The 17,831-nt window shown below is 47.2% G+C and overlaps 1 protein-coding gene across 3 annotated transcripts; it reads right to left on the bottom strand.

The window, feature by feature from the left end:
* Positions 1–304: 304 nt before the first annotated feature.
* LOC148385922 (serine/threonine-protein kinase TAO1-like) lies at positions 305–15,439 on the bottom strand. 3 transcript variants are annotated; one of them, XM_088399220.1, is made up of 21 exons: positions 15,034–15,439; positions 13,703–13,979; positions 13,523–13,594; positions 13,258–13,359; positions 13,006–13,051; positions 12,822–12,918; positions 12,630–12,743; positions 10,711–10,802; positions 10,549–10,642; positions 10,254–10,335; positions 9,830–9,997; positions 9,473–9,670; positions 9,052–9,216; positions 6,032–6,268; positions 5,253–5,381; positions 4,918–5,001; positions 4,379–4,498; positions 3,902–4,141; positions 3,585–3,797; positions 3,023–3,205; positions 305–2,813 (listed from the first exon to the last, which is right to left on the bottom strand). In XM_088399220.1, exons 2-21 carry the CDS (start codon positions 13,832–13,834, stop codon positions 2,334–2,336), a joined length of 3,048 nt encoding a protein of 1,015 aa, XP_088255346.1. In that variant the 5' UTR covers positions 13,835–13,979; positions 15,034–15,439; the 3' UTR covers positions 305–2,333. The 3 variants fall into 3 exon arrangements, with proteins under 3 accessions (XP_088255346.1, XP_088255347.1, XP_088255348.1); XM_088399221.1 differs by having other exon boundaries at positions 9,052–9,213; positions 15,034–15,438; XM_088399222.1 differs by lacking the exons at positions 12,630–12,743; positions 12,822–12,918; positions 13,006–13,051; ... (2 more) ...; positions 13,703–13,979; positions 15,034–15,439 and adding an exon at positions 12,220–12,588.
* Positions 15,440–17,831: the final 2,392 nt, after the last annotated feature.

The following is a 17,831-nucleotide window of genomic DNA, read 5'->3' on the forward strand; positions in this document are numbered from 1 at the left end:
ATGTCTAGTTATGTCTTCTTTATTGATTTGGTGTGTAGGTATAATTATATGCTTAAAATGTTTCTTTTATTTATTTAACATGTGAATATACTTGTCTGCTTATGTACTTTATTCAATGAGGTTTGAGCATATCTGTTTCTGTAGCTAGGCAGGACTTTTTGTATTTTGACACCATTTCCTGCACGTCCTTTGACATAACTGATTAATTATTAAAATAATCGTTAGCAGCAGCCCTTTATATTCTTACAACTTGGTTTGATCAACAGTGGAAAGTTACTTAAGACTAACGACAAAGACCCAAAAATAAAAAGATTACTTTATTACATGTTAATCTTTCTCCAGTAGCCCCCGTCCAACAAAAACAAAGCAACTCATTAAATTTATTTTTTCACATGCTCGCCGCGAGCAATAACGTCTTCCTTCCTATTTTTCGTTTCCACCGACAGCAAATAATACTGACAGACTGTACAGGCTTGACTCCGCCCACCACCGGGGCCGTGGCCACAGCAGAGGCTCCGATTGCCCACAGCAGGGACGTTAAATTTCCCATGAAACTTTTGACACCACTGACAATATGAACACATTTGACCATACGCTCTCGTACATCGTACGATGGGACGTAGCCACTCTACAATACTCTTCATGTACATATTTACACTTTGATTGACAGGCGGAAGCAGCAGATGGGTTTTGTCTTGTATTTGTTGTTGGGTGGGGTGGGAGAGGACGGTGACGCAGAGCCGGCCGGACATTACTCAAGGGAAGCTCGGAGGGATGCTAGCAGGGTCAGAGGCTGGGAAGGGAAGAAGATAGGAATCTAGGGAATGTCAAATGCAACAAAGGTAGGAGGTTAGAATGGTAGGGAAGTCAGAAGGTAGGACGGTAGGAAGGCTGGAAGGAAACAGGAACCAAATTTGGAGGGTCGGAAGCCAGGGAGTGAGGATAGCAAGTAAGTAGGAAAGGAAACTAGGAAGATAAGGAGGTAGGCAGCTATGAAAGTATCAGAAGCATAGCAGCCAAACACCCAGCATCCTGCCTGGTGAAAAAGTTAGCACTATTTTGTCAGCCTTTTTTGTAGCAAAAATCACAGCTATTCTGTGGCAATGTGTTTTCAGCATGGTATTTCTGAGACATGAGCCGGGAGAGGCAATTTTGTGGTAAAATTACTGCTTCATGATAGACACCTTCATTGCAAAGACAAGCATTTTTTAAGCGAAATGTAGTTTTGAAGCTTTTCTGTGACAATACTCAACATAAAAGTAATATTTCTGTTACAACATATGCTGACGATTCTGAGCCATAATAGTGAGCATTTCTGCGGCCGAAGTGCACAAACTATGTGATGGATTTGTTGTGGAGACACTTGGGAACTCTTTTGCACGCAAAGATCTAGGAGGTCTCCTTTAAACATGTACAACCAACATGTTCTTAGCATGTTGCGCTCAACGAGGCAGGCACAGGATTGAGTAGAAAGTCAACAGCTGACATCGGAACAACACCACTTTAAGCCATTAGCTTGGCAAGTCCCACTTCTACAATCAAGCCGGATTTTTTGCCACTAATAGGACGCGAGCAGGAGACCGACCATATGATGCCAAGATGGGAGACAGGACCACTATGACACTACTGAGAAACTAGTATGACGCTAACATGACACTAGCCTGACACTCACATGGTAGACTCGACACGACTGTGATGGCAACATGGGATTTGCACACCACAGACACGACCTTGGCACCACACTGATAAAATATATGTGTAGCATGGCACTACATATCACATATCAGACAGGACGCTAATATGACGCTAGAATGACGCTGAGAAGAATAGGACGCCGAAAAGAAACTAGCGTGACGCCAGAATGAGGTTAACGTGACAGTCGTGTGTGTCACTAAAATGGCAACGAGGACGCGACGGATGCCAGGGAGATTCTAGCGTGGTGGTGACGCCACCTTGATGTACATACATGACAGATCAGAGAACACTAGTAAGACAGTAGCATCAAACGTGGCAATCATGGCACTAACATAGCTTTAGCATGGTGCTAAAGTGGCAGACATGACACACGCATAGGGCTAAGGGCTGACCTGCATCTTAAGGATTCAAAAGAGAAGTAGCGGGTTTTGAAAAACAGCTAGGGTTTCAAACGTTTGCCACAAACACAATGCTAGCAAGAGGCTGCCATATCACTATTAGCTTTCTTGGCTTCAGTTAGTGTGATGCTAACTGGAAGGAGCTTCGGCTATGCTGGGTGGCGATGCAGCTTTTGTGTTTCCTCAATTTCCTGGGAACCCTATGTTGACCTTTATGTCATCATGGTGCATGCGGGCGCGTTAGGTATAGGAGAGGTGCGAGGCGTTGGAAGCGATGCTAGCGCTTCTGCTCATGCTCTGTTCGCTCCTGCCCCCTGACGATGTCCTCCTCAGGGCCTGGGGGCTGTTCCTCACCCCCCCGGCCCCCACGCCTCCGCTTGCCCTCTGGCCTCCGCCCGGCGGATGATGGAGGCTCCAGGGGGGCGGTGCCCCGGCCATGGAGGGCTGGCCCCAGGCCTGTTGGGAGCTGCCCTGCTGGTGGTGGCTGCTGCCGCCCCCTCCGCTACTTCCTCCGGCAGGCCAGTGGCCGTCCCCCGGAGCACCGGCGCCCCCTCCCCAGCCGTCCTGCGAGTCCGAAGCCACGTTGGCAAGGACCATGTTGCTGAAGCCCAGCCTCATGGACTCAGAGTCAAAGGCTTCAATATCCCGGGCCTGACGCTCCAGGAGAGAACGGATGCGCTCCAAACGCTCGTTCTGAAGAGACAGCATCTCCTCCTCAATCTGAGGACACAAAAACCCATACACCAGGGGCTAAAACTGGGAGTTGGCTGTGGGGAATTGAGGATTTTTTTTTCTTCATAAAACTACAACTTTTTTTAGAGGGGGTAATGTGATTTTTATGTAATCGAGTCTAGAGCTGAACCAATTCATGGAAGAACAGCAAACGGCATCTGGATGTTGTAACGAAGGATGCCAGCTTGGATTCTCACCTTCTGCTCCAGGAGTGCCCTCCTGAGGCTGACTCTCTGCTCCAGGTCTCGTCTCTCTTTGTCGTGCTGAGCATCCGTCTGCATTTTGATTTTGCTCTGGTAAGCATTGAGCAGTTCCAGTTCCTGTTGCAGCTGCATGCGCAGAACCTGACACTCGCCCTCCTGAGCCTCGTCCAGACGCAGCTGCCACACACAAACGGAAAACCACCACACGTTCAATCGCTTGCAATCACTGGTAGACTAGAACACTAGGTTCAACTGTCTGGTTAATAAGTCAGAGTAAGAAAGAGAAAGGTGTGCTGCTTTTTGCATTCACGTACATAATATCAAAAGTCTTTTTCGGGGTGCTGGAAAAAATCCTTCAAAAAGCGCTTTAGTAGCATTTCAGTTCATTTAATTTGATAGACAAGCAAAAGGAGTTAGTAGCTTGGACGGGGAACCAGTTCAACTGGCAAATCAATGTTCCTTCCACTGCGTCTCTAATTGTGGGGATAATGTGTTTTGTCATGTTTCAAGCTGATGAACTCGGGGTCGGGGTTGGTGTTCCGGGTGAGGAACTTACAGCCTGCGTGGAAAGCATGTCGTTGATGGAGTGGTCGTACTGCTCGGCCAGGATGGCTAACTTGCGGGTCTGCTCCTCCTTCAGCCGCTTTAGGACCGCCTTGTGCTCACACTTGGGCGTGCTCTCCAGAAGATGGTTGCGCAGAGCTTTGTACTGACGGGTTTGAGTCTTGCAAGTCTCCTGGAATTGCTTCTTGATTTGGAGCTCCTTAGACTTCACACGCATACAGACACAAACACAAATTCAGGCAACTGTTTGGTGTTTTTGCAAATTTTACAGGCAATGTAATGCCTACGCCTGTGTTTATGCACGCCAACCTTGAGGCTCTTAGGCTGCTGCCGGACTTCCATAAAGTGCTTGCGACGGAGCTCTCGTTCCCTCCTCTTGTTGTACTCCAGCTGGTTGGTGAGTTCCGTCTGGTGCTGCGTGCGGATGAGCTCGGTGCGAGCCTTTTGGATGGTGGCCAAGTGCCGAAACTCCAGCTCCTGCATGGACTCGTGATGCCGCAGGAGCATGGCGTGCTCTAGGTCCTTTTGTGTCTGACGCTTGTTCAGTTCCTAGAAGACCGCCACTGGCTGGTAAGGATGTTTCTGGGCAATTTTTTTTATGGGGCGGGCCTACAATGTCCACTGAAAATCTCTATGTGGTGATGGTGAAGTCAAGAATAAGCGAATGGTTGCAAACACAGTAACAATACAGCCTTTGCAACTGTCCATTCTCCCCGATCACCAAATGGGAAGTCAAGATACATTGCGCGCGGGATACGTTGAGTGCGCTATAAATGCGTGTCCAACCTCTCTTGCAAGGTCCTGCTCTACATTGTGCCGGGCGATGAGGATTCTGCGCTTGAAGCGGCGGCATTCCAGCTCCATGTACTGTCTCTGCCTCCTCAGCAGGTTGGCTTCCTCCTCAGCCTAGAGTGGACACAGCACAACAAATATTACCATAAAGATCCAAAGACACAACAGGAGCATCAGAACCAAAAGAAGAAATAGCAGCGAGATCCGAAGATCAGAGAATTGACGGACATATGGAAGAACCAACACAAGCATCATCACAAGAAGCATTAGAATAACTAATTCAAGTGTGACGATAGAGCTCTATTACAACCGTGGGAGGATCCTTCACAAGAAAACCCAATAAAGGCACAAGATCTGTTTATAGCAAAACCACCGGAAGAACCGTTCAAAGAAATACCAGGAAAACAAGCCGAAGGATCATCAGAACAACTACTCTCATCAATAAGAGCATGAGAAAAAAACAACAGAAGCATCAGAGAACATAAGAGAAGGAAGAATGAATAAATTGATGAGCAGAAAATTTGCGATGTGACCTGGAAATGCTGGATATTCTCCTTCTGCTTGGTCAACCACTCCTGCTTTTCCTTCTTGGGAGTCGACTGATTCTCGCTCAGTTCCTGAGGAAGAAAAAGAGAGGGAGGGGGCGTAAGAGAGAGGCAGTGAGCAAAATAGACAGGGAAAGAAAGAGAGCAGAGGGAAAGATGAGGAGTGAGAGGAGAAAAAGTGAGCGTGAAAGAGCGGATAAAGAAGAGGCAGAGGGAGTAGGGAAGGAGTGAGTGAATGATTGCAAACATAGTAGTTGCATTTGCAATCATTCAGGGATTTTTACCCCCCCACCAAGAAAGAGGAGCAGATGGCCATTTTGAACCTCCTTGAGCTGTTCTTTGCGGAGTTTGTACTCCCGCTTCTGCGACTCCAGGAAGCTGCTGAGCTCCTTCTTCTGCTGCACCTGAATGTGCTGCTGGAACTTCTTCTCGTCGTTGGCGAAAGTCTTCAGCTGTAATACAGTAGTTGGCATTAGCAGATTGTCTCTCACTCACTCACTCACTCACTCACTCACTCACTCACTCACTCACTCACTCACTCACTCACTCACTCACTCACTCACACACTCACACACTCACACACTCACACACTCACACACACACACACACACACACACACACACACACACACACACACACACACACACACACACACACACACACACACACACACACACACACACACACACGTGCGCGAAAAACGATTAAAAAATGTTTCCAGTCTAGAAATGCTGGCACAGCAGGGACGTGCGGTCAGAGGAGGCAAGGGAGACTACGCCATCGTGAAAAGGGGAAAAACAAATTCAATAGTTTTTATTATAAAGTCATTTTCCTTTTAATTTCAATAATTTTGTATCATTTTGAACCAAAATCACTGAATTCTTATAGTTATTTTAAAACCGAAGACGATTCGCTCGGAGGAGCCAATGTCCTGTCTAGCCTCCTCTGAGGATTGCGTAATCACACGGCTGCCTATGTCAGTACCTCCCCATTCATGAACCTCACCGCACTTCACTGCGGCACAGTATATCCAAAAGTGACTTTTTCCCTTTTGACTTCTTTCCAACACGTCCCTTTGGAACAAATGAGCGTGTGTTCTTACATCCTTGTCGAGGGAGGCATGGTGCTTCTTCAGCAACTTGTCCATCTCCTGGGTAAAGTTGCTCCTCTGGCCCTCGAGCTCTTTGTCCAGACGCAGCCTGTGCTCGTCCATCTCGCCTTTCAGCTTGTTCTCCAGCGCCATCAGGTGCTTCTGGTGCTGCCGCCGCATGCGCTTATAACCCGACATCTGCTCACGCAGCTCCGAGTCCTGCTCATGCTCCTGCATCTCGCGCGTCACCTGGACCGGGGCAAATCGAGAGAGACAGCCACAGAGAGATGCATTAACATGATAGTGCATCCTCAAATTTCAGTGAGTTTTACTTTTGCTAGGGATACACAAAAAGTCCTCATAAAATACACAATTTTGCAAAATACAATCAATATTTCCCAAAATGAATTTGTTGAAATGGGTGCATACTTTTTCCTACATAAAACAAAACAATATCAGTCAAGCATTTGGTTTGATTAAATTGATTGATAAATTGTAAACAAAAGAAAAAACATTTGCAGCAATTTCACATTTTCACATCACATTTTTTAAATTAAAATATCAATAATTTCACATACATTTATTTGGTCTAAATCCTTGCTTGATTAATTTATTGTAAATAATAATGGGAATTATTTAATTGAGCATTTTCTCTATTGAAATAAGAGTAAACATGAACCACATTGGTAAAATAATTGATACATTTTTGTTTTTATTTCATATGTTCAAAAAGGTAATGAACCTTTTTGGACGTATGTACCGTATTTTCACGACCATAAGGCGCTTCGGGTTAAAAGGCGCAGACTAAATTACGGGGTCTATTTTGTATTTAATCCACACATAGGACGCACCGCATTATAGGGTGCATGCATGCCATGATTTATGGTAAACAAAAACAAAAAACGTCACGTGAGCAAGAAAGTGAGTTCGGTTGTACTATATTCTACTGTTTAACCATGTACTCTACTGCAGTGTTTCCCAACCTTTTTTCAATCACGGCACACCTTTTCATTGGAAAAAATCTCGCGGCACACCGCCAACAAAAATCTGTTAAGCTCCTATATTAAAATCAGTTATATTACAACGAAACACGTACAGTCCTATTCCTATATATGTATGCAGAGTCGAATAATTTAATAGAAATAAATACTAAATATTCTTTAAATTGTATTCCTTTTTTTAAATAAAAGTGACAGTTTTTTAAAAAGGTTTTAGACGGTGTAAGAAATAAACTATTTAAAGTGATTGTAATTGAAATAAAAATCAACGTGATTTTGTTTACTGTTTTAGACTAGGTCTATAAATATTGCAACAATAAGAACAAAGTCACTTTTAAAGACGCTCTGCTGTTCTGACAGCAGCTGAGTGGCTATCACAGTCGAGGAATCTCGACTTGACTGCTTATTTTACGTATGTGAAAAATAACCAATCCAGGTTCTCCGGTTGAACTGCATGCTCTGATTTCCATTGGACCACAAACGCACCACAACCGTCATAGTGTCTGTCACTGTTAGCAAAAGCACACGGCAACACACACATAAACTGAATATGTGCCGATGCAATACAATCAGATCGACACAATATGAAATCTCAAGATTCTCCGATTCTCCACACATGCACGATTAGCAAGTGGCTGACAAGGCCTTGCGCGAACTGACCAGTGGTTTGGCGATCCTGTTTACAATGCGCTCCGTAATTAATATTGGACAATCCCACGGCACAGCTGAACGTCTCTCACGGCACACCAGTGTGCCACGGCACAGTGATTGGGAAACACCGCTCTACTGTACTCACATTATTCATACGCAAATCCGTCCAAGTCGTCATCTTCTGCATCCAAATTAAACAGTTGGGCAAGTTCGCAATCTGACATGCCAATTTCCCTCGTTATTGTCACGTTGCTTTTCGGCAATGATCCCGAATTTCCAGGAAGCTTGAATTGTGCCTCGTAAGCATGTCTCTTTGTCTTTGCTATTTTAGAGGTTCCTAATGATATTTTCTTTGCACAAACGATTGTATTTATTTATCAATGGCAGCGGAGGTACGTACTCTACGTGTTACGTAAAGTCCTCTGATTGTTTTACCGCCCCAATCTACATAAAACGTAATGTCCTCTGATTGGTTCATCGGGTCTACATATTATGCCTGTTTATTACATCTCTGTGTGGCGGAAGCCACACAAAACAACTTTACAGACTTGCACAAACGGCAGTATTTATTTATTAATGGCGACGAAGGTACGTACTTTGCACGGACGATGGTATTATTTACCGATGGTGGCGGAGGTACGTATTCCTCTACGTGTCACGTCCAGTCCTGATTGGTCTACTGCCCCAAACTACGTAAAACGTAGTGTCCTCTGATTGGTTCATCGGGTGCCTGTATATTACGTCTTTGTGTAGCAGAAGCCACACAAAACAACTTTACAGATTTGCAAAAACTGTAGTATTTATTTATCAATGGCGGGAGAGGTACTATGTACTTTGCTCAAACGATAGTATTTATCTACCGATGGCGGCGGAGGTACGTACTCCCCTATGTGTTACATCCAGTCGTCTGATTGGGTTACCGGCCCGATCGACGTAAAATGTAATGTCCTCTGATTGGTTCATCGGGTGTCTGTATATTACGTCTCTGTGTGGTGGAAGCCACATAAAACAACTTTACAAACAAACAATAGTATTGTACGTATGTACTCTACGTGTTACGTCCAGTCCTCTGATTGTTTTTTTTTGTCCCGATTTACGTACGTAAAACAAACCTCTAATTGGTTCATCGGGTCTTCATATTACACCTGTATATTACAGAAGCCACACAAAACGACTTTACAGATTTTTGAATTTGGTCCACACAAAAGGCACACCTTATTAAAAGGCGCACCTTTGTTTTTTGAGAAAATTAAAGGCTTTTATGTGCGCCTTATGGTCATGAAAATACAGTAATCACAAATGATGCAATTCAGGTAAAATAATCAATCATTGATATCAATGTTGGCACCCACACGTTGTCTTGTCAAACTTGAGATTTCTTACCAGGGAGGCAGTGCGGATGGTGGCAAAGTGTTCGCGGTTGCGCTGATGCTTCCTGGGAGGCGCCGCCATTGCAGCCGCTCCCGTGATTGCCACTGCAGCCGCCGCCTGAGGCTCCGAAGGTTGAATGCCTGCCGCCTGATCCCCAGAGAAAGCTTCCTCTTCCTGCTGACAACACGCCACAACTTGCAAGCAAAATACGTGATTCGGTGCAAAGCTGGCCTTTTGGGGCACCTTGCAAAAATTGCTATTCTTTATTTTCATGCATTTTAGCAGAGTTTGTGCTCGTCCTTGGGCAAGAACTTGGGCAAAAAACACACTTTCATTTGCAAAGACAACAACAAAACAACTCTTCTCTTTTGCACTTTGACTCAAATTCTGTTTCGGATTTTTTCATTTTAAGACGGTGACGAGCTTTGCTTACGGGTTTGAGGTGAATGACGGAGCTGTTGGACATGACTGTGCGGTCGCCGTCCATAAGGTCCAGCTCGCTGCGGCTGCCGTCGTTGAGGCTGTTGACGGAGCTGCTCTGTGAGCTGGCGCTGATGGACATGCTGGGGATAGACTGATTGCTGCCTATGCTGTTCACCGTGCCAGCGCGCCCACCGCTTGCCTCCGGCTCCTGAAGCGGGAGACAAACGCACAAGCAAAACCTGCAGTACCAGAAGACCTTCTTGGAACTTTCCTCAGTTTGTTTTGCATCGCGTGTTAACAGCGAGCTAGCGGGGGCAACCGTGCGCCAAATACTCAAGGTCGCAGTCGACGTCTATCTTGTCCCTACCTCGTCTGGGTCGGGCGCTTCCGGAGCCGGTCCGTTGTGGGCCTCCGGCAGGAGGATCTTCTTCATCTTGCGGTACTGCAGGTTGTCCAGCTCTCGCACAGCATCCTTGGTTCTCACGATCAGTTCGGTCAGGACCGAGTCAGGACGCTCGCGCTGCAGGAACGCGTGCTGCGGGCCGATGGGAAAACAAGCAGTGTCGGCTTTCCCGCGGTCAACGGGTCAATTTGTTTGTCTTCCTTTCACGGTGACGGGACAATAATTGTCCTCATTGTACGCAACACCAAGAAAAAAATACACTCTGAAAAAGGCAAATGGGACATTTGTCAAGTCGTTGCTTATCTTGGACGTACGGCACATTGTTAATGCAAATGAAGTCGCAAAATGTGTGAAAAGAGCAAGCGAGTGAGCGTGTGTGCGTTCTTACGCCCAGCATGTCGTCCGAGTGCGGTCGGTCCTGCGGGATCTTCTGAAGGCAAGAGTCAACAAAGTTGCGGAAGTAATCGCTCCTGCGAGGGCAATACAAGGGCTCATTCGTGAGCCACTGCAGAAATCATCGTTGCAAAAACATGCCATTGAAAATCAAAATGTAAATATGCTAGCAAGCTGAGGAAATAAGAAGGAGCCAGTTCAAGACATTGCGAAGATGCGCTTTTATGCGGTGGTGCGTCACCTGCCGATGGTTTCTTTTGAAAGAAAAACATACGTGCGTGCGTGCTCACCATTCGCTGGACTGAAGCGCGGGGCTTTCATTCTGCGCGATGTGGTACAAGGCACTCATTGCGTTCATGTTGAACAAGGGCGGCTTCCTCTCCGCTGCAACAACGATGATTTGGTATTCTCATTCTCAGACTTTTGCGATTTGGACTGTCCAGAGACATTACCGAGTTCAATGCAGGTGATGCCCAAAGACCAAACGTCCACCTTGCCGTCGTACTGGCCCTCGTCCATGGCCAGGATCACCTCGGGCGCCATCCTGAAGGGGACAAAAAAGACAAAGGATGCAAAACGTACGCTTTGAAATGCCATTTGACCTCGTTGCTGTTGTGGATGTTCACGATGCTCAGCTCCGGGCTATGGCTGTCTGTTTTCTCAGGCACCTCGTAGATTTGAAAAATAGAGCACCACGCAAGCGACCTGAATCGGAAGGAATCGCGTTCTTTTGTTTTGCCCAATGCAGATGTGAAAATTACACAGGTCAACAACAAATTTGTTGTCTGAGTTTTTTCAGCTGATTAAGGACGAATCTGATGCGCTGAATCCAAAAATCACATTGGTTTTGCTCAATCAGGTCAACTTTTTGAGATATGGCCACGTGTGCTTACAATGCATATTTCGGAATTAAACTTGGTGACCAGGATAAAGCCTGGGCACCACACAAGGCATGCACTGAGACTCTGCGTGGATGGACCAATGGCAAGAGGAGTCTGAAATTTTGGATTCCTATGGTTTGGAGGGAGCCGACAAACCATGTCAGTGACTGCTACTTCTGTGCTGTTGATGTGACCGGTATCAACAGAAAGAACCGAGGAAGCCTCAAGTATCCTGATCTTCAATCAGCACGTCGTCCTGTAGCTCATTGTGATGAAATTCCAGTGCCTATCTGCGGAGAACTTCCTGACATTAGTGACGAAGATGTCTCCAGTGTTGAAGAACATGAAGAAGCAGAAGTGGTTTTTGAAGATGATGCTCGACATCCATTTTCCCAAAACGAGTTGAATGATCTAGTTCGTGACCTCAGCTTGTCAAAGGACTCTGCCGAACTGTTGGCATCCAGATTGAAAGAAAAAAACCTACTCTCTAACAGTGCTCGTATCAGTTTCTACCGCAATAGGCATCAAGAGTATCTCCGTTTTTTCTGAGGAGAAGGACTTGGTGTACCGTGCAGATATTGCCCAGCTTCTGCTCACGCTTGGTGTGTCACAGTACGAACCCAAAGATTGGAGACTCTTCATGGACAGCTGTAAGGGATCACTGAAATGTGTTCTGTACACAACGGCAACCTGTTTGCCTCTGTACCTATCGCCCACTCGACTACGCTGAAGGAGAAGTATGAAGCAGTGAAGTACGTACTGGAGAAAATTGGCTATGATCAGCATAAGTGGTTTATTTGTGTTGACCTGAAGATGGTGAACTTTTTGTTGGGACAACAGTCTGGCTTCACCAAGTACCCATGTTTTTTTTGCATGTGGGATAGTAGAGACCGTGGTCAGCATTACATGAAGAAGGACTGGCCTGTGCGGGAGGAATTGGTGCCTTGTAAGGAGAGGAACGTCATAAACGACCCTCTGGTGGACAAAGACAGAATTCTCTTCCCACCTCTGCGCATCAAACTTGGCTTAATCAAACAGTTCACCAAGGCTCTGGACAAGGATGGTGACTGTTTCACTTACTTGTGCCAAGCTTTTCCAGGATTAACCATGGAAAAGTTGAAAGCTGGCATTTTTGACGGTCCTCAGATCCGTGAGCTCATCAGAGATCCAGAGTTCGAAAATTCAATGAACGAAGTGGAACTGGAAGCTTGGAAGGCATTTGTTCTGGTAGTGAAAAACTGTGATTTTGTCACAAGATCTGATTTTTTCAAATCAACTTGGCACAAAAACCTGACCTGATGGAGACAAATGGATGTTATTTCCTGATTCAGCAGCGCAAAGCTACCCTAAATCAGTTGTAAAAATGAAGACAACATTCAAAAAGTAAAAAATTGTTGCCCAGTGTTATCACACCGGAAGTTGAGAAGCCATCCAAAGAAAATGTCAAAGTGGCATTTAAGTGGTGACCACTTCATTAGCGGTGGACTGACCAGTAGGGCGTCCCCACAAAGGAGTTGGCAGGCGAGGCGATGGAGGCGGAGCCAAAGTCAGCCAGTTTGACCTGTCCCGGCTCCGTCAGCAAGATGTTTCCCGCCTTCACGTCCCTGCCGCACCAGACGAACAAAAAGTGTTAAGGTGGCGGGTGGGCGGGCTTGGCGGGTGCGCAGAGGGCGGGGCGCCACCTGTGGATCATATTGTGCGAGTGCAGGTAGGCCAGCCCCTGCAGGGCGCCGTGCGTAATGGCAGCAATCTCCACTTCCTGCAGAGGCTTCTTGTGGACTGCAAGACACAAGCAATCAAGCAGGCTCAGCTCATTGAGCATCTTTGCTCCCGCCTATCCCTGCGGAGCTCGAGGTGCAAGCTCACCTTCCAGGAGGTCCGAGGCCGAGCCCAGGCAATACTCCATCACCAGCTGTGCGACACACATGTACGCACATATGTAAGCGCCACATAAGCACCAGCAAGGCCATGGTTGAACATTGTTCACATTTGCTTTGACGCCCATTTGTTGCTTCTTAAGCAAAATGAAATGAAATGAATCCAGTCCATTTGAGTTCTTGAGGACCTCGATGTCCTTCAAAGCAAACGTGTTTTTCCCATTTGACAGCCAAGACCAACCCAGGCGGTGTGCTCGCGCAGGTAACATCCTTTGTACTCAATGCTGTTGGGGTGTCGGATCCTCCGGAGGAACTTCACTTCTTTGATGATGTCCTGCCACTTCTGGGGACACAACAAAGGAGAAGGTGAAAGAATACCTGCGTGTGGCAAAAATTTATCAAACTGCAAAATGGAACCCATGAGGGTTTGAGCATGGCACTGGACAGCACTTCAAGAGCAGTCAAACCAGAAGAAGGGCTCAAAGACACTCAGCATGCAGGTTCACCTCGTTGGACTGCTTCCCGCTGTACGACATCTTTTTGATGGCCACCACCTCGTTGGTGCGCACGTCGTGTGCCTGCTCGGTCGCATCCGCAACGACAGACAGGTGACTTCATCATTAGCATATTCACTTTCTAGAAGCGGGCGCCAACACAGATTACGGGCAAAACCCAGTCGGACGTACAAAGTAGACGGCGCCGAAGCTGCCATGGCCGATCTCACGCAGGTCCGAGAAGAGTTTCTCCGGATCTTCCTTGAAGAAGAGCTCGGCCACATCGGGGTCCTTCAGGCTCCCCGCTCGTGCCGACGATGGCATGACAAGCGTAGTGGCCGGCCGGATGGCTAGAGGACTGGTGGGGCGCCTCCCGCGAGGACCCCGCGGGACGCTGAGGCTGCTGAGCTACGCCCGAGTGGCTCCGCGCTCATCGGAGGACACGGAGCATGGACACACGCGTGGACGCCTGCCAGGACAAGAAAGGCAAAAACAAGCAAACCCATCAAAATCTCTCCCATGGATGCGGCACTAGCACTGTTGGCCGGCCGGCTAGCCATATCAGCACCTCTCGCTTGCGTTTCGTCTCCGTCTTTTTCTTTGTCTACGCTCCAATGCCAGGCTTAGTCCAACCTGACCGTTTCCACAGTCTCAGACTAAGTCAGAAGCACGTTTAAGAGTTGGCCCAGAGTCATTGCGCGCTCCCAGTGTCTCGATGAAGGGTCATGCTCCGTGCAGTTTTCGATTCCGTCTTTCCTTCGTCATGGGGCAGGTATGAGATGATCGTTCTCCAAGGGTCTTCTCAGTACAGGTAGCAGGGATGATGCTACACCGGGACTAGCCTTGTCAGAAAGTTGCAAAGGCCCAGTTGAGCCTCACCAGCATTTGGGGGGGATATTCCGAAACATATCTATTGCTGTTTTTCTCTGTATTGGTCAAAACCCGGGAGAGGAAAAAATCCTTAAGCCATGCGGTTGAGACAGACGGACGAGTTGTGCTGGCATCGGGCGCTTCACAAACCAAATGGAATCGCAACAGCGGCGATCCAAAGCACTCAGCTGTTGACATTTAACCATGGAAAAGGGCCATTGTGCTTGTCCAGCCCGAAGTGGACACGGGGCTACTTGCTCACCGGATAAAAGGGACTAGAGAAGGTTTACCTGTGGATGAATAAGCACAAGGCGCGCGCGCGCGCCCCCCCACACACACAATCGTGATGATGCCGAGCGTTGTGCGGCAGCGTCGAGGGAGTGGCGCGCTCCGTCTCCCTCCCGCCGCCGCCGAACGCTCGGCAGGTTAACGTAGCCGTTAGCACAACAATCCCAATGGCCGCATTTTACCCCAACGCGCATCGATGTGTTACGCAGACTGTCGCGCAAAGGAATCCGAAATGTCACGTAAACGGCGCTGGGACTCGTTTTGAATGTTGTCATTGGCGAAGGCGTGAGCGACAGCAACTTTGGCTTGTCCGGCTAGCCTAGCCGCTTAGCGTCCGTGCTAACTGCTGGTCGTGCGAGACCCACCTGGCGGAAGGTGAATCTCTGCAGCTTGGCGAAGACAAGTGGGAGGCGCCGCCGGAGCCCGGAAAAGCTCGGCTACCCCTGGGCGACGACGACTGAGACGAGACGAGCCAGCGTCCTTCCAGGGAATCCGAGCTTGGAGCGCTAGCCGATGGCTAACTAGCGCGGCAGCGGGCAACTGGAGATAAAGTCTTCCCGACTGGGGAGCGAAAGGCCTGGCATTTTGGTGGTGGTGCCGGGGGCTGTCTGTCGGGCAGCCGGGATGGGTCGCGTCAATACTCCGTGGACTCACGCTAGCTCGGCGGCGGCATCGCAGCGGTTGCGAAAGGCGACGACTCGGGCCTGCCTGCTGCCACCGACAGGCAATGTTGTGAATGACAAAATCGCGAGAGGACAAACAGACCGACACGGCAGAAACAGACATAGGAAGAAGGAGGCGAGGAAAGGAGGCAAGGGAAGATTGTGAAGGAATGAGGTCGAAATACAAAAAGTCCTGCCTCGCTACAAAAACAGATATGCTCAAACCTCATTGAATAAAGTACATAAGCAGACAAGTATATTCACATATTAAATAAATAAAAGAAACATTTGAAGCATATAATTATACCTACACACCAAATCAATAAAGAAGACATAACTAGACATTTTTGATAAGTGGTGATGAGAAAGGTTTTTATAACTTTATGATCTGATATATATATTTCTGAGGACTTTGAAATAACAAATGACTTTTTATATATTGCCTAAATACCTTAATGACCCTTAAGGAACTGTGGAATGCATGCCTGATGTTTTTTCTCTGAATCATGGACACGGCCAGAGTCGTCTTGACCGTTCAGTACTTGATTGTATCTTATGTTTTGACTAATGCTAGACGCCAGTTTTTGATTACTACTGAACGCTCTGCACAGAGGGAAATAGTTTGCCTAACAAAGCAAAGATACGGTTGAATGCGGTACGACAGTGTATGTCCAAGATTGGAGAAGAATGTTCACAGGAAGGTCACGTGGAGATAAAACCAGTGGGTGCCAGAAGGAGCCACCCGAGAACTCGGCCAAAGATGGTCGCCAAGGCCGAGAGACGGGATGGAAGACAACAGCCCCCTCCACACACACACACCAACAGCCCCCCACCAACACACCGAATCGCCCATAACCAGCACCACTCCCATGGAAGCAGACTCTCCTTCGAACTTGCCCCACCCCGAAGACTCATCGCCCATCAATCCCAGCCCACAATGTGCTACTGAATATAAAACTGATCTAACAACCTTGGACTTTGCCTTTTCTGAATGGAGACTTTCCGCTCTTGAAGGGCCCAGCGCTGTATTGCACTTTCCTGAAAACAGAGCTTTTTGAACAAGAATTGTGATTGAACTCAACCAAGCTGTCTAAGTCTAATTTCTGCTTCAGTGTCTTTGCATTTTCCTAAATCTGAAGAAATCAAACGAGCACGCAGTGAGTAAATTGAATAACAGGTGATTGGCAAAGGCTTTTGCCGTGAGGCGCAGATAACGCGCTCCCTAAATTGTGGACAGAATCCAACAATTGGCCAGGGAGCACAAAGGACATTGTCACACATCAAAAGTACCTCAAGTCGATTGTATTTACACACAGGGACAGCTCCGGGATTTTGATCTCTGCCGGTGTCAAAGGGGGCTGAGAAAATCTGACGGAGATATAGAGTAGGGTTTGTGAGTAAGGTCAGGGTTTCAACACAAGGTTGGGTAAGGGTTTCAAAGATTGTAGCTAGTTAGGGTCAAGTCAAGTTATTTTGCCCTTTGGGGTTAAGAGGATCTAAAATGCCTAGACAGTTTTAAGGTAGGGTTTGTAACCAAGGTTAGTGTTTGTACTTAGTATTTCAAGACAAGCTTAGGGTTTTGAATGAGCTTTTCAAGTCCACGTATGAGTTTCTCCTCATTAAATAAGTTCATCAAAATATATGAAAGGCTTAGGGATCTATTCCAATGCAATTGGCTTTACAGCAATCTAATATTTCATCATGTGTAACAGGAACAGTCCAGCAACTCGGCAGACCAATCGGAGCGCTTGGGCGTCATGCTGCGCGCCGATTGGCCGCCGCCCGCTCCCTGTTGTCATGAGGGCACTGGTGGTGGAAGTTAGTGCTCGTGCCTGCTGCCGCCAAGTGAGTCTGATTGCAGAACGCAGAAGAGTATCACTCCCACAGCCTGCTAAATCACACTCCGCCCCAGCTCACACTCCGCCCTTATGCCTTCTGGGTAGGCAGAGTGTGGTCCAGTCTTATATTTTATATTTATTTTTCTAAAAAGGAATGTTGTTTTAAAACATCATAGTACCGTAATTGCCGGACTATAAACCACACCGGATTATAAACCGCACCAGCTAAAATTCAGGGATATTTCAGTTTTTTTCTTACATAAGCCGCACCGGGCTATAAGCCGCACGTGCACACCAGTTTTTTACAAAGAAAGACAGTACATAGAAAGCCCTTTTAACGTTTTAATAACATACTTGAACATGTCTTTCTAAACATTGCCTGTGACGCAGCAGTAGTACCGCAGCAACGCAGAAGTGTGCACGCGAGTTATTAGCAAAGAAAGACTGGACACAGTAAGTTTTTCTAAAGCTTTAATAACATACCTTAACATTTCTTTCCAAACACTGCCTGTGACGCGGCAGTAATACCGCAGCAACACGGAAGTAACACAGCAAAGTCACTGAGACGCGGCCGTAACACAGCAGCAACACAGCAGCAACACGGTAGCACAGCACTAACAGGGCTGGTTAAAAAAAAACATACTGTAAAAGTAAAAAAAGAGA

This window comes from Syngnathus floridae, chromosome 15 (genome assembly GCF_059516105.1).
Source record: "Syngnathus floridae isolate MCC-2025c chromosome 15, RoL_Sflo_1.0, whole genome shotgun sequence".
NCBI classification, from domain to species: Eukaryota; Metazoa; Chordata; class Actinopteri; order Syngnathiformes; family Syngnathidae; genus Syngnathus; species Syngnathus floridae.

Bases quoted from the DNA above. Each gene is read 5' to 3' on its own strand.
- LOC148385922 (XM_088399220.1), bottom strand. From the start codon at position 13,834: ATGCCATCGTCGGCACGAGCGGGGAGCCTGAAGGACCCCGATGTGGCC. The intron at 12,919-13,005 runs GTGAGCTTGCAC...TGTGTCTTGCAG, and splicing joins GGCCTCGGACCTCCTGGAAG to TCCACAAGAAGCCTCTGCAG. The intron at 9,217-9,472 runs GTAAGCAAAGCT...GCGTGTTGTCAG, and splicing joins CCGTCATTCACCTCAAACCC to CAGGAAGAGGAAGCTTTCTC.